This window comes from Gavia stellata, chromosome 12 (genome assembly GCF_030936135.1).
Source record: "Gavia stellata isolate bGavSte3 chromosome 12, bGavSte3.hap2, whole genome shotgun sequence".
NCBI lineage: Eukaryota > Metazoa > Chordata > Aves > Gaviiformes > Gaviidae > Gavia > Gavia stellata.
The window spans coordinates 10,683,897-10,710,673 of record NC_082605.1 but is presented as its reverse complement, the minus strand read 5'-3'; the positions used below and the strand labels follow the sequence as shown (position 1 = coordinate 10,710,673).

Here is a 26,777-nt window from a genome sequence, read left to right as displayed (position 1 = left end):
CCAGGTATTTCCACAATAAAATGTAGTTACAACCTTCTTTGTGGGCATGTTTTGTTGAAAAGAAACAGTGACTGTTAATGATAGTAGACTCCAAACAGTAATTTTCAATTCACATTTTCTCTAATAAAATACTTTATGTTCAAACCTCTAAATATCCTGTGTTAAAAGTAATTGGTCCCCAGAAATCTACCTTCACCATGTTTTTACTCCTTAGGAAACTAACTGAAACAGAAATCTGGGTTATTCTTGCATATGTCTGAGTTAGAGTAGGAGGGAACATCAACATAGCTTGGAGTAAATTAACCTGCATGTCCCCTAAGTGTGCTTATGTATGAACATTAACGGCTATGGAAGCTAGAAGGAATGGGCACAGTTTTTATCTGTTTTTCAAGAGTGACTCCAAAGGGCTGTCTGCAATTTTCAGAAATTTGAATGCAGCTTGCATGTTACTCCTCTCTAAAAATATCATAGAGAAGGCACTTTTCATTATGGTATTGTACAATCATCAGAATTTAATGTTGATTTAGATGTTTTAACAAATTATTATACTAATTATACTAATAAATACGAAGATGGTATTTTGCTCACGTTTGCTAGTAGCTAGTTTTCCATGAGCACTAATGGTAATAAGTACTATGCCTGAAAGAAAACATGTACAAGGGCCAAGTCCAACCAAAATCTGTATATTTTTTTTTAAAAAATTATTTTTAAAATTTCTCTTCCCTTGTTTCCTCTCCTGTCTGTTTTTGGAGAGAATAAGATTAATTTATTGTTAATAACGATGTTTTTGATTGGGGCTGATTAGATCCAAATATTTTTCAGTATTATTAACTGGATTGTTTGCACTTCAGCAGGAGAAAACATGCTGATTCTAAAACCACTCTTCTAATTTTATAGTGTAGACACATTTCAAAAAGTAATAAATCAGATATTCATAAAGAATAATTATTCATGTGACTGTGCTATATTTTGGGACACAAAGTAATGTTTAAAACCATAGACATGCTTATTAAACTTTTTGTGACAAAGATTATGGATTGAAATTCATAAAATTAAAAAAAAAATCATAAAACCCAGAAGAATGCTGAATGCTTTTTTTGCCAAAATTCCACAGACTTTTTGTTGACTTACTTTGTATTCCTACTAGTGAAAGAACAGCAGGAATTACCTAATAGGTAGCTAAGTGTTTTATATATATATGTGTGTCTATATATATATAAAATCCTATTATCCACTCTAGAATTTCCTCCTTTTGTTGTTTTTCATTATCTTAAATTTACTTGCTTACTGACATATTTGCAGTTGCTAAAGCACTTTTTGCCAAGCTGTACTGTTCAAAAGTCATTCTGCATAGAAAATTCAGTCTTGTGTTAAACAAAAGGAAAGTAATAAATTTAATGATACAATTTAATTAATCTTTTATTATTACCATCTTTGAAGCCGTGGTGATAAATTGCAGTCTCAGCCAAAAGCACTTCTCATGATTCATTGCTTGAGACCAGCACTTAATGTATCATCAAAAGTGGACACCTTTCTTTATTTCATGGGTTATTTAACTCGAGAAAGGGAAAGTAACACAAACCTTAAATTTCTTACTCCAGCTATTCTTTTTTAGGAGCCAAAGTCAACATTTACGTTTCCCCAGTGCCTCTCACTTTCACCAAGGAATGTTTAGAATCTTAAATTTCTACTTTCTTATGACAAGTTCTTCTGTGCAAATGCACTGGTTTTGTTGAGCTAATGCTGTTTTCCTGGATCTTTCCTTCTTTTCCTGTCTGTGCTTCACTCCCTTCCAACTTTGCAATGTAGCAAGCTGAACAGTTGTTCAATCAGATGTACAATCCAGTAAGTTCTTTTTTTAAAATGCCCGCTGTAACATATGAAAGCATGAGGATCCATTACCTTACTGTGTTGTGTTATTCCTCTGTGGAGCTTTGCAGAATACCTCTGCTCACTATGTTATATTCATTATATCCAAATAAATGAACTTTGTGGACTTCAAGGCCATTTTAAGAATATGAATTGTATTATATAGGTACATACAGTATTTCTGAGAAAACAAACGTCCTAGCCTTTAGGTCCTCAACTTCTCCATTAGAAAAAGCATGCAGATTATTTTGGTTTTTTGGGTATTATTTTGTTTTTTATTTTTCTTTGCTTTTTGATTCCTCCTTCTGCAGTACTTTATTTGATCCTTCAAACTTGAATAACTTCTAATTTATTCAGTTTATCTTTAAAGTGACTGAGTTGATTATGTGAATAATAATATCTAGGAAGTGACTGGTACTATTGTCAAAAGTCCGTACGATTAAAATAGTTCAGATCAGTTTTACTCATAAAAGACTGTATACATTCAGCATTTATATATATGTATATATCAAGAATATGGAAACATTGTATTTAAGCGAAGAAAATGCTGAAATATAAAATGATGAATGCAAAGGGCAGTGTTTGAAAAAGCCAAAACAGTATTACTTCGGCTTGTTTAGCATTATTATTCCTGCCAATGTCTGCTTTAATTGCACAGTATCTACCCTTTTGACTTGACTGTGTTCCTTTTTCAATTTGAGGAAGAACTGTAACAAACATTCTCTCTGCAGAGAGCAGTTTTCATTTTTTGGCTGAGACTGTTACATCTGATATGCTGTGAGCATCACAGGACAGAAAAAATTATGTAACTGTAATAGCAATTTATAAGCTATAGTTTACATAGTATTCATAGTTTGAATTACCATGTAATTGGGATAGTGTATATGGAAGAACTGGTTTTGTAGCTTAAGTAATGTGATACTGTGCATTAGGGAAGGTATTGACTTCACTGAAGTCAATGGGAATTTTGCCATTAATGTCAGTGGACCAGGATTCCAGCTTTGGAGTCTATTATTGCTAAGTTTTGTAACTTCTAACCATGTAATAGATATGTCATGACTTATGTATGGGAAAAGAGAGTCCCACAGAATGTAATGGATTTGCTCTTAAAGTTATTGGTTAACTGTTTTTAGAATCCAGTCATGAATTCATCGTACGTAGCGTAAGACCTGATGTTATCACCTTTACCATCCAGCACACAGCTGGTCAAAGAGCTTTTCCCTGTGAATGATAAAACTCTTCTTTCTGTATCATCTTGGATCACCTTTGTGGTATTTATGTTTTTATTCATATAATTTGCACTCCTACTGTGCATGTCTTTTCAGACTGGAGTCTTTTTTGTGTTAGTTTTTCTCTTGATTTTCATAAATGCTTTCCAGTCACAATTTCAATATTAGTTATTCTGCTGTGTGGAATTAGTTTGTTACTACCTAGTCTATTTGTGTATGGTATTCCAAAGTCAGTCAGTACTTTCTTAATTTTTTTTCTGCCTTCACATACTTAATTTTCAAAAGGACAGCCTGTCAGCAGTCCAAAATAATGGATGCAAGATCCTTTTCCTTTGGCACCAGGCAGCAATCATAGTATATCCATGAGACAGTTTTTCTTAAATAAACTTTTCTTGCTCATCTTCTTTCTTCTCCTACTTATATGTATCGGTCTACTTTTAACAACATAAGTAGTAATGATCCTCTTCTCCCCCAAAACCACCTAAGGTCTTGAAATGAAATCGTGATTTGGTTGAAGTCAATGGCAACATATTCTTTGAATTCCACAAGCCAAGATTTCACCTTTATTCTTTGAGATGACATAATAGCAGTTACCTGGAACATTTTTTTTGTGTACTGTAAATCGTTGGGATGCTTTGTTTAATAGAATGTTTCCTTACCTTTTCTTTTTGAGAATAGTAGTATTATAAAAACACAGATGGCAATCTAATCTTAAAATACTGAAGTTTTAATGCTCTTTTGTTTACGTGTTGTCAGAGAAATAACAGTCAATCTCTGAGTAGACCTCTTTTAGCCCATGCAGTACTACAGCATTCTTTTTGTGGTGGAATGTGATTTTTTTTTTTTTTTTTTTTTTTTACTATGTCACACAGGTATCAGCTCAAAACCTTTAATTAACTGCTGAATCTAATGTTTTTAAAATGCAGCAATGGATAGGAAGTGTTTTATACACATTTGGGTACCAAAGTGGAGATGATATGGAAGAGGTGCAAATCCTGTGTACTCTATAGTAAATGATTTCACAAGGTATTCACCTGTGTGAATAAGCTGTGAACAGAATTGGGTGCACATTTTTTCATGTTTGTTTTGAAAGGTGAACTTTTTGAAATACCCAATGAATTCTTGTGCAAAATTGATTATAAGAAGTTACATGATTGTTTTTGTCCTGTAATAAAAATATAATGATGTACTTAGTTTGGAGTTCCGGTGAACCTTTTTCTGAATAGTAAAGACTTATTTTCCAAATGCTCCATCAGAGCAATGTCAGATTAAAATTTAAAGTACCTGCAGAATCCACTCTAAATTGCTTAGAGCAGTCCCTGAAGTTAAATAAAAAACCCTTGACTTTTAAGGAGTCTACAAAAATATTAAAGTGACAGCATTTTTTTTAGTTTATTATTGAAAGTAATAAAATTTGAAGGATCTTACAAAGTAATTTCTTGCATGTAAATTCTGCTGTTCCATTTTTTTTAAATGAAGTATTTGGTTGATTTCTGTGTATGTTTGTGTCTGAAGCTTTAAAAGTGAAATACTGTATCTGTCCATCCATTTCTGTTATGCAGAATAATGCATGCGTGATTGTACTATAAAATTTTAATAGACTAAATAATTCATGTTGCATGTCTGTACCACACTATTATGGTGTTTCTGTAGGAAACTTGTGGTTTACATAAGGAAATGTTTACTTCTGAAGTATTTGTAGTACTTATTAAGCAAATAACAGAACAGATACATAATTACTATAAGAATTAGTGAAATTCTAATAATAGAGTGATATGCTATTTTTATTGAATTGTAAAAATAACATGAAGCATAGTTGCAAGATTGACAGACAAAAGTGTGCTAGTTTGAAACTAGCCTAGTCTGCACACCTAAGTATAATTTACAGGTACAGATTAAGAGAGAAGTTACTTTGCTGCTGAAAGGTATGCATGAACTCTTAGCCCTAAAAGCCCCATAAAAACGGAAAATGTATTCTTCCCAAGAAAACAGAGAACTTAGGGAGAAAAAGGGGGAAAGAAATGAAAAAAAAGGATAGAAGAGAGGACAGCAGTAATAGGTAGAGACTTTCTGATTTGTGTGATAACCATGCAGCTTCTGGTTAGAAGTGATCCAAGCCTGTCTCTCAGAGCCTGCAAAAAAGCCAAATCTGCCCTGTCCGGGTGGGAGCAGGGCCAATATCAGCTGAGCTGCCTTTCATCTCCTTTGGGCCTACTGTTTGACCTTAAAAGTCAAGGTCCATCTGTCAACAAATTACCCCTGATCTGTGTATAACAATTAAAAAAGAAATGCCTAGTTCAAATCCAAACACATCTTTCAAAGCCATAAAATATAATAGGGCACTTATAAGTAATTCTATGCCTTTGTCCTGGAAGTGTCAGATGGATTGTGTTTTGCTCTCTTGTAGTATCAGCAGCTTTGTTTACAACATGAAGATTCCCTTAAAGAGACTCATCGCAAGTTAGAGTACCAACAGCAGAAAGCTCTTTTTAAAAAACGTTTTATGTTCTTGCTCTCCTTTTTTAACAAACTTTCCTTTCCTTCTTCATGAAGCAGTGCCCTTGTAGAAATCTGATTCCTGCTGATAGTCCAAAAATATTCTACAGGAAGTGCTTGTAAAAGTACAGGCAACGAACTTAATTGGTGGTTTGCAATACCAGGATTTTTTTTTTTTTAGAAGATTAAAATAATCTTATATTTGTCTTTGAACTGAATGCTTATATTGATTTATATGTGACATTATGGATAACTGTGCTGCACCTCAAAACCCTGTATAGGTAGGATACTTAATCACATTGGATTTGACCATACCTTATAGGTTCCGCTTCGTGTTGAAAACCATGGAGAATTACAATGGCCAAGTTTGTGCTACAGAATTTTCCAAAAACACATCCCAGAAATATGGAATGGCATGAGTACCACAGAAAGCACAAGAATTGAAAATACTTTTGCAACTTAATGCTAATTTCCTTAGCATGCTATTGAGCAAGGATTACAGGGCTAAACTGAAGAATATAATTTATATCTATTATTTCAGGTGACGTTTTAGTTATAAGATGTACAGTAGATAATTTGTTCAGTACATTTCTGAGCTGCTGTGTGACACAAATATTCTGTGATAACTGAACATTTGGCACCTTTGTATTGGTGACCCTATCACGTTCTTGCCCAATTATGTATTTTCATTATAGAAAGTCCAGTGTGGCAATGAAAAGCAAAAAAAAAGACAGACTTGTCTATCTCTTCTTCATTGTTTCTTATCCTGGGTTAAAGCTAGGGAAGAGGTGCATGACAGGAGTTTGGGCTGAAGGTGGAAGTTCCTGTATGCTAAAGTGAAGAAAAGTCTGGTTAGAGGCAGGAAGGTTGGTGTTCTACCTGTTTATGAAATGATGGAAGCAAGGCTGGTAAATAAGTGAATTATACACTAAAATAAACCCAAGGGAAAGAAAGCTGACAGGGAGGAATATGAAAGAGTTGATAGCCTCTAGAGGGGTACTGTGAAATTCTGGATTTAGCCTTAGGAGAGAAGGAGAAATCTGAAGAGCAATAGGGATCAACATGCTCTTTGCGTAGGTTTCTTAGTATCTTAAAGGTGGGAGTTTGGGTGTATTTTTTTTTTCTTTCTGTAGAGTGAATTTACCTTTACTAACCTATGGAATTATTTTTATTCTTTGCAAAAGAACACTTAGTGTTCATTTTGGAGAGAGAAAACATTCTCTAATATCTTAATAGAGCGGATGGAAAATTGCAGAGGATTGCAGCTGGAAATTGGTACACAGTCTCTCACATAATTGGCCCTGAGTCTGAGTATTACTTTTACTTCAAAAATTACAAAGTCAGTTGAAAGTAAATTTCTTGACACAACTAACACCCAGTATAAAATAAATCAAAGTTTATTATTAAAGCAGGAAGATTTATGAGGATGAAAAGGAATCTGTTGCTAGCATCTCACCCAAACAGTAAAATCAAGATACTCTTTGGATGTTACCTTGAAACGAGCTCTGTGTTAGGGAAGTCCTGTATCTGCATAGAATTCAGGGCTGGAGCATGTATTATTATCCAAAACAGAGAATCTGAAGAGCAAGGCCAGTAGGTTTATTAGGCTTCTTAGGTCATTCCCTTGGCTTATTTTGGTAACCAAAAATTTATTCTGAATAAAAATCTCACAGTAGGATAAATAACACTTAAAATCTACTATCTTTTTTCTTATCCTCATGCTTAAATGATATGTTACATGCAAACCCCCTAAGTTTCTTCCCTAGTAATTTTGATTTTTTAATTGTTGTATTTATACTAAACCCAGACTTGTTCTTTATTTATACAGAAAATTTTAACCATTGCAAAGAATATGAACATTCTAGTATCTGTAGTTTATATTAATTCTTTCCAAACCCGCATGTTTCATTTTGATCTGCATTTCTTTCATTGCTTGCTTGCATTGTCTATTCCCTGAAATTAAGAAGGATAAGTAAGTCCACATCTTCTCTGCATAATAAGTTAGTTGGAGGACCTTCAGTTCTAAATATCCTGAATTTCTGTAAAATTCCTGTATGTTAAGAGAATGTAATCTGAATTTTCTATGTTTAATGTGCACTGCCTTAAACTACTTGTTTTTTCCTTGCCTGCTCTTTCAAGATGCCAATTAGGAATAATGGGAAGCAAGGGGTAGGCTAAGCATTGCAGTGCATTGTTGTTTCCATCTGTCTGTGATTATTCCAGCCAACAGTTTAAAGCACTTGATGCCAGATCATGCTCCCATTGAAGTTAATTGGGTTTTTGCCATTAGGTTTGATGGGAGTAAGATTGGGCTCTGCACTGTTGTTGTATTCATTGCGTTCTTTCTTGTCTGTGAAACTGCCACCCATCCATGCATGTGTTTGCCAGGTTTGTGCCGTTTTCACCAATGGGCTTGTTCTTCTGATATTTCAGGTTAAGTATTAACGATAAGAGAAAAAGGATTATTGGGTAAAATGTCTGCTGAAAGCAACTTTTTAGTTTATTGGTTTGTCTTTTTAAAACAGCACTGCATAAAACCAATTTCTTTTAAATTCTTTGTATCAAACTGCATTTGAAACATCTGGTGATACAGATCACAATATGTATATATGTATCTGTGTGTGTGTATATATATATATACATGGATAAAGTGTGTATATACATATGGGGAAAGAGAGAGAATATGATATATTAAGAAATTGCCTATATATTTGAAACACTTTAAAAGCTTAATGTGAATTAAATTAATTAGAAGGTGATTTTTTTTAAAATTTAAAAAACACCCCCAAAATATGGTCACTTTAATATGTAAAATCCTTAATAAATCCCCTCCCCCTTCAGGATGATAGAGTTTGACTAATTTTAGACTACGAAGATATTTTCATTCCTTTTTATAATGCTTCTGTAGAAAAAATTGTCATCAGACAGAAATACCCATAATCCTTTTTAATGAAAATTTGAACTCCGAGACTGAAGAAGTAAAGCTCTTAGAGCTATATAAATTATTGTCATCCTTATTTTTTTTTTTTAAATATTGATTCTGAAGGCTCATGAGGCTGAAGAGGAGGCACGGATGAATCCAGAATTTGCAGACAGAATGAAACAGCTTGACAAAGAGGCATCGTACTATAGAGAAGAATGTGGCAAAGCTCAGGCTGAGGTTGACAGACTTCTAGAAATACTCAAGGAAGTAGAGAATGAGAAGAATGACAAAGATAAGAAAATTGCTGAGTTAGAAAGGTAATTATTGTATTATTTGTCTTACACTGAGTGACATTAGCAGAGAAGGGAAGTTAAGAGTAGAATATGTTTTTTAACAGAATATTTGGTATGCCTTGCAAAATTGAATCAGAAATGAAAAAAATGGCTACCTGAGAACTGCATCTCCTGTCTGCTGACTTTGGAACAATTTAAGGTTTCTACTTTTTTAGTAGTCTCCATAAAAGGAACACATATAAGAAAAGCCATATGCAATTTACAGTGACAACAACCCTCCCAGGAAACCTTGCTGGGGAACAATCCTGTCTTTCTAGTAACTGGTAAATCAAAACTGTCCCCACAAATGTTTCTTCAATGTGAACTGCATCACTAGTTCTCAGAGGTCCTGAAAAGTATGGGTAAGTATTTCGAAACGGTTTCATGACTATTTAATAATAGTTACAACTATTTCTCAGTGTTTGTGTAGTCTTAGTCTGCTTCAAATGAATATTTTCTGATGTTGACCAGGCAGTGTTTGATTTATTTCTGGGTAGGTTGTACAGTCTTTCCTTAATGGAGACAGGAGGGTTTTGGGATCCATTTCTCTCACACCCTTCGTAATTAAATGATTCTTGGAAGCTTCTCCCATATAGTATGCTGCAATTTATTTGATTGATAACCAAGTTATGTGGACCTGATTTCTTTGTTCCCTTCCTCTACTTACCTCTTAGGTAAATGAAAGAAAGAATTTTAAGTTTTCAAATATTTTATATAATTGTTTTCTAGTGATCAAGTCAGAAGAAAAGTGCTTCATGTTTCCAAAAGAGAAGTTTAAGGGATCTCATTATTGTGAATATTGCTATAGTTCCAGTCAGGACATAGCACTGCTCTGTCCCATTAGGGAGAATTACCAAGAAAAAGGGGAAGATCTGCTGGAAATTTTGGTTACCTTAAGGGGAGGAAAACAGCCAGCTTGGAAAGGAAGATGTGTAGAGCATCTTTTACTGATGATGACTTATCAACCTTCACAGTTATCTGTTGCCAAAACTTATTTTTCTCTGCAGACATTTGGCAAAGGATTAATAATGATGATAACGAATAGTATACAGTTATCAATCAAGGTGTCATGAGAACTGAGACCTCAAATTTAAAGTGAAAAAAAAAATTTGTACTCGAAATAGAACTGAGTGTTTACATGAGGACAACTTTAATTAGCAGTTACCTCTCTCACCACATCAGAAGGAATTTAGAATACTCTAGTGTTTGCACTGATTTTAATGTGTAAAGTAGATACCAGAGGAAGCTAGTAATGAAGAGTGGTCACTTCGTATACCATGACTGTGAATTCTCCCTAAACTCTCCAAAATCCTAAATCAGCATATTGGAAAAAGATAACACAATTACTGAATTTGTGTTGTCAAGAACCTGCTGCCTATTCCACCCATCGGTGCACGTATCGTAGGGGCAATTACAGACCTAGGCTTGTAATATAGTGACTCCAGGTGTGACCAGGCTGGTGGAAACTGTATAGTTTTTACAGAAACAGTAACTGATATCCTCATTGGGCTATAAACCCTACTGAATTATTGTGTGACACTAGACAACAACAGTAGGCATGCTAAACTTTTGTTCAAGAGAATAATCTTAAGACATTTATTAAGTAGTAATCACATATGTGTTGAATGTTAAAATGACAATTAAAAGATGAACATGAAGAAGTAGTGAAGCTTGTGATCTAAAATTTTTAGTAAATGTTAATCTGATTTAAATATTTTATATAAAAAAGAGCTAAAGAATCAATATAGATAAGTAGATTTATTTGAATTAAATTGGGAATTATTGATTACAAAACAATGATAACAAAGAAACAAGGAACCAGGGGATGCATAGATGTTACTATAGCCTTGTCAGCATACAACCTCTTCTTATTGTCTGAAAACCCTGTAGTGGGTTATGTAATGGACAGAATTTTCTATTTTTGTATTAATTTTTAAAAAAAATTCGATGCACTTTATAAGTGAAATTTTGGGACAGCAATTTCCAGTCTGTTACTGTTGATGAGGGTGTTGATCTTGAAATAACTTTTCAGAAAATAATTTGGTACCACTGAGTAAGCATAGAGTTTTTGAACAGCATACACTGTATTTTGAATATGATGAAGTAGTAAGCTTTGCTATGAACCTTTAAGGGCTTCTGTAATACTTACACTAAGATATCTGTGGCATGACCAGCTAAGGACAGTGGTATGTTGCAATTTTCGGGAATCATCAAGCTCTAAGATTTGTTTGTGAAGTCTATTAACTTTAGTCCAGTTTCTCACTTGATTTAACTTATGTACAGCTTTCAAGATTAATTCTGAATTCCTATACACACAGCAGATGTAAGTTAATCATTGTAAACTAGGAAAAAAAAGAAGGATTTATGTAAAAATTATCTATTACTAATTTAATCAACAGAAGTTACTGCCTTTATTTGGTAATGGAGTCTTAAAGCTACTTTCCACCATGCATAAGCACAGGCAAAAATTTGTTGATTAGTACAGTAAGGCTAGCAATCTGCCAGCAATATAAAGGTGTAATAGGGAAATATTTTTAGAGAGTGGGTATCTAACCCTTCTTACTAATCAGGCTCACCTTAGGTTTCTCTAAAATTTAATTTATTTTCTCTCCTTCTTCCTTATTTTCTAAAAACATTGGCATAAAGATTTAAATCTGTATATAACTGTGCCACCTGTTGGTGTCCCTAGAGAGGGAACTTTGATGTTGAAATTCCCCTTTCTAGGGGTTTAGGTGGAGTGTAAATTGCTGTAACATTTTATGAAGTGCTACTACGTTTTCTGCTTGTAATGACTAATTGATTGGCTCATTATTGAAGGGAAGAGGTGGAGCCAAAACTCAGTTTACCCACTTTATGGGAATAAAGCATTGTGAAAATTACTGCAAATTTAACAAAAGCATATTTGAAAATGTTCTTTCCTTCTTGTCCCTCTGTTTTGTTATTCATAAAATGTGCTCTCAGTTGCTATTTTCTCTCCTTACTTCTTCTCCTTCTTTTTTTTCTTGCTCAGAAACAGCACATCTTCACCATTTCCCGTAACTTCAGATGCAAGGGCATCTCTGGGGTTTTGTAGGAAAATGAACGCTCTTTTGCAATGTATTTGTTGGTTAATAGCCTGCTGGGATCCATGTTCGCTGCTATGCCAACGTCTTTATGTTGCAAGATAATTGCAACAACATAAATTCTCAAAATTTATAAACATTAATTTCTGAGAGAGTTATAATCTAGATTATTGCAAGCTGTGGTATCTTTACAATATTTATTATATTCACATATAAATTCATCAGCATAATGAGGTCTACTTGTATAAATCAGTTTGAAAAGTAAAAACATTTATAATAATGTTATCATTTACAAATTCAAACAAGAGTTAAAACAAGATGATGAGTACTAATGTTCTACCATTTGTCAGAAAGTACTGACACAGAAAATGACAAATACTCAAGGGTAGAAGTATCTGCTTCAGGATATGGGCAATTAAATTTATTAGTGTATGCTATTTGACAGATGAACATTATTAATAATCCTGAAGAAGATTTCATATGAATGGTAAGTCTTTTGGTTTTAATGTGATTTTTTTTTTTTGCCTCAGAAACTATCACACTTCTGAGCTGCAGCACTTAAGATTCATGATTCCTACTCTTCCTCATACATAAAAACATGTTGGTTTGTAGCTTAAATTACTCCATATATATTAATTTTGTATTTTATAACTTCTTATTACTACATAGGAGAACCAGTTCCTCCTCCTATACTAAAGCTGTTTGATAACTTTTATTACACCTTTCATGATTTATCTGTTTGTGATGAGAACAGGTTAAAATTAAATGCAGTATATCCCAGCATAATGTACTTTTTGTAAACTTAGCTTGATGTTTTTCTTTGGTTTTCTTGGTGAAGGAAATGTGGTCTGGTTTTTTCGGTTTGGGTTTGGTTGGTTTTTTTATAATGTAAATGAAACTGGGTACAATAGTGATCAGCTTAAATTTTAATGTGAAGGGCCTAGCCAAAGAGAGGTAACTGCAGCTGAAACAGAACTGGAAGGAGTATATTGTTCAATACTTTTATTAATGGTGTTAGAATGAAAAGTATATTTATGAAATATGCTAGTGAGTTTGAATCATGAAATTAAGTGAAATACAATAGCACAAAATGTATGATTGTGAAGTTAGGACCAGTAAGGCTCCTGCTGTAAGCTGAGGATAATCCTTGATACAGTTTAGGAAGAGAAAGATTGGGTGAAATTGCTTATGGTAGTGTCATTATGAGCCATCTAAATAATGAAGCAGAAATCTAAATAATGAGGTGTGATTCCTGATATGTCAGAATAAATGTCTGCAGTAAGGATGGGAAGGTATTAATGTCATCAAGTGCTAGCAAGACTCCATGTGGAACACTGCTGTATGCTTCTCATCAGTCATATTCGAGAAGGTTGAATTAAAACTGGAAACAGGTGCAGAGAGGGCTGGTAGGATAATTAAAGGAATGGAATGCTCATGTCACAGGAGGAGTCTAAACAACAGTGGTTTGTTTCTCTGGTAAAACAAAGGCTCGGTAGGGATGCTTGTTCTCTATAAATATGTGAAGGGGTAAGCACTGTGGTGAAAGAAGAGTCATTTCAGTAGAAGAGTGTTGGCACATAATACAATGGATATAAATTATCCATTAAAAAATTTAGACTGAAAGAGAAAGAAAGTGATGAGAACATAGTGTAGACTGCAAAATCTTGGATCTGCTTTTCTCCAGTGGTATGTTAGATGGTTGGTCATTTGCTTGATTGAGTGTAGCTTCTCAGCAAAGTTTACAACAATATGAAAGTTCATTTAAAAATACTATACTAGCTATAAGACAAAACCAGTTTGTTTTTAAACAAGAACTTTGGTTTTTTTGTTATCCACTTCTCATATGCAGTGGTAAGTTTTGGGTAATAACACTACAGATGCGCATTTAAGCTCTTGGGGTGTTCGGACTACAATTAATTCATTCTGAAATTATTTGGATTTGAATTCTGATGAAAACAAGTCCACACAGCACTGACAATTCATTGTATAAATGACAAAACATCAGCATGTGGAATAAATGCGTTCAGAAAAAGTATTTTTGTGGTTTTTAAAAAATTTCCTTTTCATAAGTGAATGAAAAACTGTGCACCAATGACAGCTTTAAGGATTAAAGCTGGGTGTCAGGCAGGGATTTTTTTTTGTCTTACTTAATTGAAAGGGCATGTTAGGTATTTTTTAACAAGTAAGTTATCAAGCATCGGAGTATTTTCAGTGATGAAGTATTAACCTTATTCTTCAGACTGAAGAAAAATATTGCTGTCAGCGTTGGTAGGGGCTGTATTTCTTGGGGACGATGGGGGCAAACCTCTGTCTTTGATTATTAGGTGCAGTGCTTTGTGAACTTCTAAATGATATCTTTGAACAAGCTGCCAAATTGTTTGCTGTTTTGGCTTTCGTGGGAAGACTTGATGAATGTGGATCACCAAGCCTATGTCAGTTCAAAAGAAGACTTTGTGGTATATCATGACACATTTGTGTGGGAGCAAACACTAGCAATATCCATTGTTCCATTCGGTGTGTGAATGTGTTTGGATGGTTATAAATATGGATGGCTACCCACAGTCCACAAATGACAAGATGCTATTTTACTTTAAAATTTGTTTTATTCAGTGCACAGCAAGGATATACTGCTACAGAAAGTTTATTTTACTTCTCGCTTTCCCTTCCCTTCCCTTTTCTTTTTTTGAATAAAATCTGCTGATATAACATCTTCTTGTTATATTTCTAAAGAACTAATGTGTTCCTCCCTTTATTCTCTTTTGCTGTCTTCCTCCCTATCTGTTTTTCTCCAAACTGCTGCTTTCATCCCTACTCCAACCAGCTTGACTTCCAGGTCAGTATTTTCTGCTCTCCTACTTAACTGCTCCTTCCGCAATGAAGGTTTTCATTGATGCTTCATTTATTTGGTCATTTTGATTCCATATTAATAACTTCTGTTTGTGTTTTTTTGTTTTTATTCTGCTTGTCCCTATTGTGAAGTTTTTGGTCATTCCATTTCTAGGTCAGAAACTTTACAATAAATGAATGCTTTTGTCAAAAGTCTGTAAGAAAAAAAATGTTTACTAACAACATATTCAATTCATATGTTGTTTTGTGTGAAGATTTTTTTCTTCTTTCAGTTTCACTTTTACTGTCTTTGTTTAGGGAGTTCAACATTGGGAATAACTTTTTGGTAGACAACCCAACCCAGTAGGTAATGGATTGAACAATAACAATAGTATACAGAGAGATTTATACCGAAGATCAGAGTCTTATTCTTAATGCTTTACCATTGCCCTTCTTACTCTTATTGCAAACATAATAGGATGAGTGGGACTGGTTCAGAAACTTCTAGCTGTTAGTGCTGGCCAGATTCTGGACCAGCACATAACTGCAAGGGAGGTGTATGTATGTCTATGTTTTATATACTGTGTTTGTATACAGCATCATCTAGTCAGATTCCTGTTTTTCTTTCTTCCAGATTTTAGATTAGTTTAGCTAGCATTTCTGCTTGTGCACTGTTTTTAAGTAATCTTATCATCTTATCAAGTATTATTACATGTCTTGTGGTGCTTGTTGAAAGTAAAAATTGACCTAGTCAACATTTTGTCTCTTAGTAGGCCTTGATGTTAATTTTTCTTTCTCATGCTTATGAATGGCTGTAAAGTGTAAGTTAGCGAAGTCTTAAAACATCTACTTGGTATTTTAGAAAGTAATAACTTTATATGGTTTGGACTACAGGTTCATCTGCTTCTTCCTTTCCCCATTCATTTCAGAGTGTGGCTTTTTTTTTCTTTTTCCTGTGACAGGTATTTAAGACAGTTCTATACTCTTAAGCTCATCTCTTATTTTTCAGTTTCTGAAATCAGTGATTGAAACTTGCACAAAGTTTTGTTTCCTTTACTGAAGAAGCTTTGCTTTAGGCAGAAACAGACCTGGTTTTCCATCATTATGAAGGCAGAAAGTGTTCACTACTTTGTAGATCCATCAGACTGGAGTATAAAGGAGGGTGTATACTGCAAAGACTTTCCAGGTGGATTTCAGCTACCAAAGTTTTGCATTTGCAAATTTGGTTTCAGGTATCTGGTTGCCATGCAGCACATTTGACTAGAATCATGGCAAATGTCCAATCTGCCTTTGATAATGAAGTTTTCAGGATTTTTATGTCAACGTATACTTTTTGCACACCATTGTTCTCTATTCATATAGAAGCAGAGCTTGCCAGTTTGGGAGAGTTTTGGTATTCTAGTTTCAAAACCAAGCACAGTTCACATTTCACGGTTCAGACGTGTCAGAGAAGTTTCTGACGTGGATGCCTTCGAACTGTATGGCAACAGATGACTCATTATGAAAAGATTGAAAAGACAAGAGCGTATTTTTTTCCTGATGTCCTTTAATGCACATCACAATTGCAAGTTACTTTCCAGCTGGAAAATTTTGTTTCTGAAGTTTGAAGCTTACTGATTGCAGTAATGAATCGGGTGAACACTTTGTTTTTATTGTCTATCTGCTACAAGCACATTTTAATGTGCTTGAATGGATAGTTATTACACCTGAATTATAAAAATACTTAAACAATTTATTTTCAGAATCTTTCTTTCTTCCAGAAATTAAATGCATTTACTCTGGAGTTGGCTGTGATGAAAATATTGTCTGAATGTGACCACTCTGGCATTTCTGTCAGAACATACTCAACATTGATTGAAAATCTCTCTAGCCAGAGAGAGCTTAAAGAAAGGTATTATGCTATGTGGTTGTCATTATGGTTGATTTCACTGGAATTCAATGATTGGTATGCAGAAACATTTGTTCAGCAGTTGGAGGTGCAATTTCTGTTATGTTTTATTGACCTAAAAAAACAGCTGACCTTGTTGAAGCAAACTGTCCTTATAACCCTGCCAACTTTCATCCCTAGAGTCCTAGATAAGTTGTAGCGTATGATTAGAGTTTATTGTGGGATTTCAGTGAAGTGTTAAGTTTTCACAGCTTGAATCGTCATTAAGGTCAAAACTTAATTTAAGAAACAGATCTATTAATTTCCTTAATTTCTGCTAATCGATATGTTCTTAGCTGTCATTTTATTCATCCGTATTTATATGGGGTTAGAATGTTTTATAACATGACCGTTTATTGTTACGGATGGCAAACAAGAAAATCAAATACATTGGCATAACCCCCTCCATGTGCATCTACCTATACAACAAAAAATGTTCTGAGCACAAGAATCAGTACAGTAATGTGGGTGGGTTTTTTTTCCATTTAGGTTACAGCAGACTATATACTCCTCAAACTTTTCTGCCTGCAGATAAAGAGGAGATGGATTTTTTTTCCATGTATAATCTACTGGCCAGTGCTAGAAATTTTCCCACCAGCCTCTGATGTTGGCTTTCCTAATTGTTTCCGTGGGAGGCTAGAGCTCAATGAGATGTGTAAGGCAAGGTTTAACAGAGTTTTAAATTTAACTTACGAGCCTTCCACAGTTTTGTCAAACGTCAGTTTGATGGTTCCAAGGGCAGAGTGATATGTTGTTCAAAGATAATTTCCCTGGAGGCATTGAGATAGTGTACAAATGAAAACTGAGAGAATCTGTGATATACGCTACTCTTCTGAGAGACTGGTTATTCTGAGTGAGAAACATAGTTGTCACATTGGATAATGGGCAGATTGTTGTCATGTCTTTCTGGTTTAGTCTCTTTGCTACATATACAGAAGCAACGTTTTAACATTGTGAACAATTTAACATTTAAACGTTTTGAAAGAGATGAAGATTTGAGAAGAGATTATTTAGATTTATCTGATTACATGTGTGGTTTTGAATTTGTGTACATTTACATTTGATTTTATTTAAGAAATAGTAAAGTAGAAAGTTTATTTCCCTGGAATTACACTTTTTAAAAAAAATGTAAAAGAACAATATATTACAAAATAAGCAGAAACCATAGTGATGAGCAATAGAAAGATACAAATGGGTCCCTGGGACAGGATAATGCATTGTTCATTTTTATCCCACTCACTCCTGAACCTGTCTGCTCAGTTCTATACTTTGCCCTTTCAGTTTGCTTAAACTCATGCAGAGGTTAAAATAATAATTTCTGAGACAACTAGAAATGGATTATTTAAATAAGGAAGGATATGCTGTAATTTCTCAGTGATGTGCTTTTTTTTTGTTATGATTTGGAGTGTAAATATTCTGTGGAAGTATAAGGATATGCAGCACAAACTGGATGTGAGGAGAAAAGAGCTCTACCTCTCTGAAGGGAAAGTATCCACTTTGGATTGGGTTGTACATGACACCGCAATTTTGTGTTGGGGAAGAGAGAACATACGGAACTGTTACTCTTTCCGTTTCACAGTTACTAACTTCAAGACAGAGCAATATTTCTTATGTTTCTCTAGACCTGCTGCTTCCACTAGTTTTCCCCAGGGGGAAGATCCACAGAACATATTTCTTTACCTCTTGAATGTGTGAATAAAGTAGCCATACAGCACTCCTCTGGGGAGGTTGGTGACTGCCTGGGTGCAATGCTGTCAGGATTCCCTGTGTACAGTGGAGGGGTGTGTGAGTGAAGAATCATTGTGAGATAGCACAGCTTACCCTCAAAAAGCTGTGACTGAAAAGAGACAGGGGAACTAAATTTAGGAATTGGGCTGTTGGTGGAACCACTTCTTCCACTTGCATTGTTTGCTTCCATAACGCAGGAGCAACATGCCTGGACAACGTGATTGTGACTGGATTGAAATGCTCTGATCTGAATTTAAAATAAGGGGAAGTTAGTATGTCAAAACAAGAAATCATACAAAGTGTACCTGATTTATTTGGAGGTCTGAAGAGGTTACTGCAAAAGCATGGAAAGTTTGATTTATGTATTGAATTATAATGGCTGCATTGATCCTGAGAACTGCTAGGATGAGCCAGGAGTTGCAGTCAAAAGATTTGATTCAGAAGGAAATTGCAATGAGACATGAAGTGCATCAGAGGAGGTTTGATCCTGATTGCTGTCAGGCTGAGCTGGACATGCTGTGGAGCAGTTGGATGCAGAGAATAACTGGACAGTCAGGAGCTGGTGGGTTTTTTTGTTTGTTTGGGTTTTTTGTTTGTTTGTTTTTAAAGAAAAAAAAAAAAGAAAAAGAAAAAAGCTTACCTGGATGACAGCTGGTAAGGACCTGATGAAGCAGCAGCAGGACTGCAACTCCTTGGTTACAAATATCAGGCAACAAACTATTTCCAGTTACTGGCTACAGTTATTGCTAATGGTATCAATTAATAAAATAGCTGAGCAAGCAATTGCCATATTAAATCAGATCAAATATCCTTCTCATCTAGTGTCCTGTCATCAGCAGTATTTTTTGTTTTTTGTAAAAGAAGAACATCAGAAGAAAATGCAGAACAATCCTGGGTGTACGAGAGAGATGTGTGACAGATGAGTCTTCTGGTATGGATTTCACACATGTTCATATGAAGTGTCATCCAGTAAGAATGTGCTGAGAAAGACAGTAGTGCAATGCACTGTATTGGAGTTTCAGTGGTTGCAGTACAGATCTGTGTTGAAACAAAGTGATATGAACCATAGTTTGGAACAGGATTTTAGTAGGTCTTTTTCATTCATGCATTATCCTCATATGGATATTTCTAGCATCTCTCTAGGGCTTTGGAGGGAACTGTGTCAGACTAAACACTTCTTAAACAAAGATTTTGGAAAACTTCCCAGATTGTGTGTTAGGTAAACCCTTCCTCCCATGTTTTTGTCTTTGAGGTGAGAAATGTTTCAGTGACTCCTGTGGCACTCGCTTTAGGCAACAGGCAGAGTTGTTGGTTCTCTCAAGGCAACAATATATTTTTGTGGTGCATTTGGAGGCAAAATAGTTGTCACACTGAGGCACTGCCATAATCTGAGTATTAAGAAATCTTAAACTAGTCTTCAAACATTTGAAATAATGAGATTTAAAGGGGTGGAAAAAAGAAGAAGAAGAAAAAAAAAAGGGTTATTTGAATTTGTGGCTTTTTTTTAACTCAGCAATAGAATTGCCTTGTGTTTTTTGAGACCTATGGATCTGTGTGGGCTGCAGGCTTGTTCCTTTGAGTGTAACTGAAATAGCTATGTAATCCATTGGTAACAGGAGCTGGGAATGCAATGAAAACATTTAATATACTAAAATTCATTTATCTTAACTGGTAACTCTGGGCATTACAGCATTTTTGCATTCAACTGGAGAATTAGGGATGTGGGAATCAGATTATTTGGAGATTTTAAAAATATTGTTTAATTTGGATGATTTTTTTCTCCATTGTTTGCGCCGGTCATTTCCATTCCAGTCCTTTATATCAACACAGAGAACACAGAGGGTGCTTCTCAGTTCTCCTGGTGAGTAGATGGAGTATGAACTGTGACATGGAGTTTGCCGTAGTCTCAGCTTCGGGTGAATGGCAGAAAGAAGACCAAGCGCTCTTCAGTAAAAGATGACAATATTAACTTCTTGTGATAATATTCTCTGAGGTGTGTAGCAGAGTAGTGGCCTTTATTACCAAAAGATAAAGTCAGTTTGGCCAAAGGTAACCAGAGAGTATTACATTCCTCCAAATTCTCTTGTCCAAAAGGCAACAAAATTTTACCCAGTTGTCATAAGCTTATTTCATAAGGGAAGGTCTTAACGTCCCCTGTTAGCCTTCCTGGCAGCAAGGACAATCCAGCCACAGGGTGACAATATTTTCCTGTCTCTCCAGGAGGCATCCACTCAAACTTTCCTTCTCATCCCATATTATAATAGACATGCTAAGGAAGCTGAGCTACTCCCATTTATGTCACTGTAGAATAGATGTTCTTTTCAGTTACAAGATCAGATAGCACTAGTGTAAAAATGAAATTGTGTCACAGGGTCAGCTCTAGGGTGGTAGGTTATGTTGTTACACAGTTTAGGAGCTTAAACAATCATAAAGGCAATTAGTTCAGGCAGTTGAAGTCTTGCCCCTGCTCTTTTTCAGTGGGAAGTAGAGAGGGGAAAATATAGTTCTTCTATAGAGAAAAAGAAAAGAGTGGCAAAACTGCTAGATTTTCTTCTTTGGAATAGTGAGGGCAAGAAGGGCAAGGGTGAGACAGGCTAGACAGGATTTTTTGTTATGGGATGGTAATAGGTTAGTCAGACATGCAAAGAAAGGAATCCCTTGGGATTTGGGGTTGAAGTATTCCTCCAAAATGTGGCCTTTGTGATAACAGACATGGAAAAAAAATCTGGTTTTTTTTTTTGAGTCTGTCTAAACAAAAATCGAGGAATTATTTTTAATTTTTTTTTTCCTTAGGAAATCTTCATTCAAAACGCTTTACTCATATGCAGCTATGTAGTGGTCTGTATTAATCTGTAAGCTTTTTATGTTGGTCTGTCAAATTTTCACATAAAAAGCAGAAAGACTCCCGAATTCATAAGAAGCAGAAGAAATGTTATTTTTTAAAATGGTGTAATAGCTTTGAAATAGAGAATAGAGCTAACTTACGCCAATGTTATACTTCAGTTCCAGATGAATCAGTGTAAGCCATGTCCTCCATAAGGGAGGTAATTACCTGACCACTTACATGCTCAGAATTCAGGTGCATTGTAAGGTGTTATCAAATGGAATAAAGAGGCTGTGCAGAGAATGTGTTACAACTTTTGGCAGCATTTTTTGCAGAGTAACAGATATTCATAGCAGCTTCCTCATCAGACTCTCAGAATAACCAAAGAGACAAACCCCAAATGAAATAATTACTCTGGAGGGGGTAACATATTAGAAGTGGTAAATTGCTTAGTTATAGCTTTGGGATTTTCTTAGGCTCCATTCTACATATGTTGCTTGTTTTGTGGGTGGAGTATAATGTATCGGTGGTGAAAATGCACTTGGTGTGGGTTGTGGATCAGTTTTGGTAGGGCATCACTGAAACAGTTCATACTGATGCATTTAGCCCTGCAACATATATACATTTTTCTGTGTTTTGAAGATTCCCTATTGGGAGAACCAGGCAGCTGCTTTGTACTTTTGTTCTTCCCTTTTTGCTTTTTGTTGCTGCCGTTGTGACACACCTTACTTCAGTGAGAAATACTCTTCTGTGCAGCTTTGGACATACTAATTCTTTTCTCACTCTTAACAAATGCACTAGCAATAAATAGTTGCATTCTGTGTTGCTATAACATGACGTGTTTGTTAGTCAGTGGATTGCACAGAAAAAAAACATTGTGTACAATGGTGAGATGGCTTTGCAGTTTTGCAGTCGGTAGATTTCATTTTACAAGGAAAAAGGCAAAATGCCTATGAAATAAAATGTTGTTATTATTTTATATATTGATAAATTTTATTCTGTTTTCTTCCTGTGGTTATGATCATTACTCTCTGCCATTTTATATCAGGGCATAAAGCTAGATGAATGATTTGGCCTGGAACGTACAAGCAGTCTAGCTTCTGAGCATCATCTATATCATTTAAAAAAAGGGTCAGCCCCAATATAATTTTTTGCCATCAAGGGAGAAAGAATAAAAGTTATTTTGAAGCTCAGCTGTGTTGGACATGCTGGCTGTGTCAAAGTAATTAATTTCTTAATGGTTGGGATGACTGCTTTTGTTTTCGCATTTAAGGTATTCTTTAATTTTTTATCATCCTGACAATTGTATTAGTTAACAAAAAGAAAATAAGAAAGGTTAAAAATAATGCAAAACCCCAAATTTTAAAAGACGTTTTGGATACTAATAATTCTTTAAGTTATAGAATCTGGATTAAAAAACCCACCAACCTGAAAGTTTTTGTAAATGCAAATGACAGCACAGAAAGATACTACTTATTTTTATATTAGCATATCATAAATCTTAAGGTGACTAGAGTCTAACTTATTAAATAAATTTAACAGTCAAGCACAAGGGCTTTCTTTTAGAAAAATGATGGTTATTTGAGGTAAGTTATGTTTTCTTTGTCATATCAAAATTTCAGCCTGTCATGGATATAGGTTTTCTTATCATGATAATACCTATTTTCCCCAGACAAATCCATCTACGGGTTGTAAATGAATAAACAATGTCCTTGCATATTTGTGTCAGTAATGTGTCTGTCAGTAACCCTCTTAAGGTCTCTTGTGATGTTTACAGTTTGCTAGAGTCTAACTCATCTTTGTTTTCCAGGTTTATAGATTGGTAGTAGCAAATACATTTGTATTCCAGGAAAATGCCAGAAACGATACTTAACTTTGCTCATATCTTAATGGAAATTCTGTCTTATGGATTTCCATGGAGTTGGATCTGAATTTTGAAGAACTACCCTTATGCAGTTGTTTTAGTTCTGCCTCAATAAATCACATGGGAACCTATGCGTACTGTCATTTTTAAGAAAATGAGAACTGAACTGTTGGAAATATTTCTACTGAGTCTTACTGAAGTAATGCAGTTCAGAATGGACATTCACATGGACAGGATTTACAGGGTCAGGTCTTCTGCATGACTAGCTACTGAGATCCAGAGTGCCTAGTAAAATGTTAAGATTCGTTTTATTGCTCACATACGTGAATGGTTTGTAAAGGTGTGGACTATTTATAAAGGAGAAAGAGATGATCTGTTAAAAAGAAAAATAATTTTTTTCAAGTACTGATGTTGGTAATATTCAACCCAGTGCATGCCTAGAACAATAGGTGAAGATGTTTGATTATTTAAAATGTGTACTGGATTAAATTTTAAAATGTTATTTTTGAGACTTTCCTATTTTATAGAAATTACTTGTTTTGACTAAATTGTATTTCATAAATTTTTTTTTTTCCTGAAAACATTCTTTGGTAAGTTGATTGCACTCTGATTTTTTTTTTTTTTTTTATTTGTTGAGGAGTACAGGTTCCTAGCATACTGGAGAATTTTTTGATTGGCTCTTACACAGCTGGTCCCATTGTAATGCTATTTAATATGATGAAAATTATTACAGAGACATATTCATTTAGGAAATATTACAGATCTTGCTCTTGTGAGTATTTTGCATGTCTGCATTTTTTGGATGCTTTGAGGAAAAAAAAAATCTTTATGAAATAGAAGAAAGGCTATACTAAGCATGTAACACTTATTTTTCGCTGACATTACCAACTTTTTGGCTAAGGTACCCAGGTGGCTAATTAAAGCTGGGAATTTAATGAAATAGTGTGATTTTTCTATAGCTATCAGAGATGAAAGCATTGGCGTTTAGACAACAGTTAGACACTACTGTAAAATGAAATCTGAAAGACACTCACATATATGCGGAAACTAAATGATAATATTTGTCTTAAAAAGTTGGACTGAAGCAATTAAATGTAGTGTAGTTAGAACTACAAGATCAATTTGTATGCTATTCCAAAAGAACAAGAAAAAACCACAAATGAACATGGTTAAATGTAGTCATTACAATTAGTGATATTCATACTAGCAAGAACTAAGTGCTGCTACTGTCTTGATATTTGTCTTTCTGCTGCTCAAGGGTCTGGGTCTCCATGACACTGATGTCTATTTCTTTTTTTTTTTTTCTCTTTCTAGTATAATTGATGAAAGGTCATCTTGCTGTTTGCACAGCAAGATTAAGGGGTTCTAGGTTCTTTGGTCCAGACTTCATAAGAGACAAAGCTATAGGGCTGTATAAGAACTTTTTGTCTTTTCCCTTCACCTGTCTTGTTTGGATCTGTGATATTCTAAGTGTACCTAAATATTTAGCAGTCATAGTTTGATGGTTCTTCAGTATCAGAAATCAGAGCTGCTACAGTCTATTGATTCCTGTGTTGATGGACTAAGGCCATTTTTCTGACAAAGTTGTTGGATGCTGAGGAAAACAGATGTAGGCATTGCTGTGGTTTAGATACCTGATTTTAAGTCTAGTGCCCAGCTGAAGTGGAAATTAATGGCTGTGGAGCATTCTGTGTGTTGAGAAAGATTATCGAAAATTATCCCAGATCAGGAAGATTGAAGAAGAGGAATGGGGAACTATGACTGGCCAATTTTTACTGGAGTAGCATAGCTACAGTCTACTGTGTATTTACCGTTCAGAGCAATGGCTTAAAAAATTCATAAACTCAGTTTAATGTACAGTAAGGTAGTTTCTAGAGAACTATGTTACTTTATAGAATCTTTTTCTCTTCATTAGGAATGAGAGAATGTCTAATGTACTAGAAGAATAAAATTTTATTTAGAATTTTTTCTAATATTTGGTGTTCTTCATCTGTTCTTTATTAACTTCCAATATCATTATCATCTAGTATTTATGTGGCATGGCTGTTTGCTGGATACTGCTTCTCTGTATTGAATGATCAAATGAGTTGGAAGATTCCCATGAAGTCCTTCAGTTTGTAACTATGGAATAGAACAGAACTTGTTTCTTTTTATTTTCTTTCTTTCTTTTTTTTTTTAACTAATCAAGACATGTTTACATTCTAGCTCCATTTTGAAGACAGCTTAGCTCCACTCTGAATTCTTTTTTTGTCCATAAATGAAGCTGCTAGATGTTTTATGAGAATTGCTGACTGGCTATAACCATAGGAACACAAACAGAAATTTAAATGTTATCTGAAAAAATGTCATTAACCAGCCATTTTAATGTTTGGCCAAGATTAAGCGTCCGTGTAAAGTGTTAGTCATCTACGCTACTTTTTAGACCACTTTTTTCCCTCTTAAACGTTATGTGCTCAGAACACCATTTCTTTAAGCCAAATGTGGTGTTGGCACCACTTCAGTGTTCTCTGGGCTTGGGTGCTTTAGAACTAGTTTGAAGACTGGCTTTCCAGTTATGTGAAGTTTGTAAAATTACAAACACAGCATAGTATTCTATAATAACTAGTTTGAGATGACTGTAATGCCTAGTTCAGTGGTTAAAGAATTTAGCTCAGTATAAGATAATAGATACCCATAACTATACCAGAGATAATAGATATCCAGAACGATAACAATGTGGAAAATCAGAAAGCTGTGGATTTCTTCTTGCTGCTTTGGGGCAGTTAGACTATCAAACAAAGAATATTTTTGCATATATTTTAGTACCAGAATATGATTAATGTGTGATGGCAAGATCAATTCTACTGCCCAGACCCCTGCAGCATGCATTTCAGATTTTGAAGACATGTATCTTAAACAGTAATGTTTTATTATTTTATTCTGTCTAATGAATTTTGTGGTCTTATAGCTTTAAATTGAAACAGTGTATCAGAAAACAGGAAACTAGTTCCTCATGATAGAGAATAATGTAGACTCAACTATGCATATCAGCATAGCTACTAGTAAACTATGTGGATATTTTATATCCTATATAGTAATGGTATACGATATTTTGTGCTGATCGTGTACCGTTCCCAAATATTTTTCTATTTCTCATGCGTAATTTTTACTTATTCTAATCTTCTATTTTATTCAAAAGTGTTTTAGAAACAGAGCCATGTGGAAAAAATACCAGAGCAAGCATACTAAAAAAATATACTGGATCAAGGATTATATTTGATATATTTGCTGTTAAAAAGTAAAATAAAAAAAAAATTGGTGGGGAATGTGTTCTTGTGTTTATTTCTTCTATTGAACTCCTCCTGTACCTTTAATGCAGGCCTAAAAGAAAACTACTCAGCTACGCTTTTTAACTGTAGCATTTTCTTTTCATTTCCATAGGCATGTAGTCAGTTGTGGAAGAAAGAGAGGCTATGACACAGCTTTCTTTTATTTCCTTCTCTTCGAGATTTTGCATATCACAGGCACCAGATGTTTTGCTTTGCAGCTTTACCATGTTCTACTTTTCAGTGTGGCATTAGACAGAAACTGAAATGGGAAGTTGTGAGAGGGAAGGGTGATGAAAGAAGCAGTTAGCGTTGGCATAAAATTGAACTTCTTACAGAGATTAAATATAAATTAATTTATCATTTACTCAGCATTAGATTGGAAACCATTG

At 34.6% G+C, this 26,777-nt stretch overlaps 1 protein-coding gene across 1 annotated transcript in view; it reads left to right on the top strand.

Annotated features, from left to right (window-relative positions):
* Window positions 1–26,777, top strand: part of ERC2 (ELKS/RAB6-interacting/CAST family member 2) — a 499,899-nt gene that overhangs the window by 198,731 nt on the left and 274,391 nt on the right. The window contains exons 11-14 of the mRNA XM_059823475.1: window positions 1,810–1,845; window positions 7,734–7,763; window positions 8,641–8,834; window positions 14,733–14,744. Of these exons, the coding sequence (XP_059679458.1) occupies window positions 1,810–1,845; window positions 7,734–7,763; window positions 8,641–8,834; window positions 14,733–14,744 (272 nt within the window). The remainder of the gene's footprint in view (window positions 1–1,809; window positions 1,846–7,733; window positions 7,764–8,640; window positions 8,835–14,732; window positions 14,745–26,777) is intronic.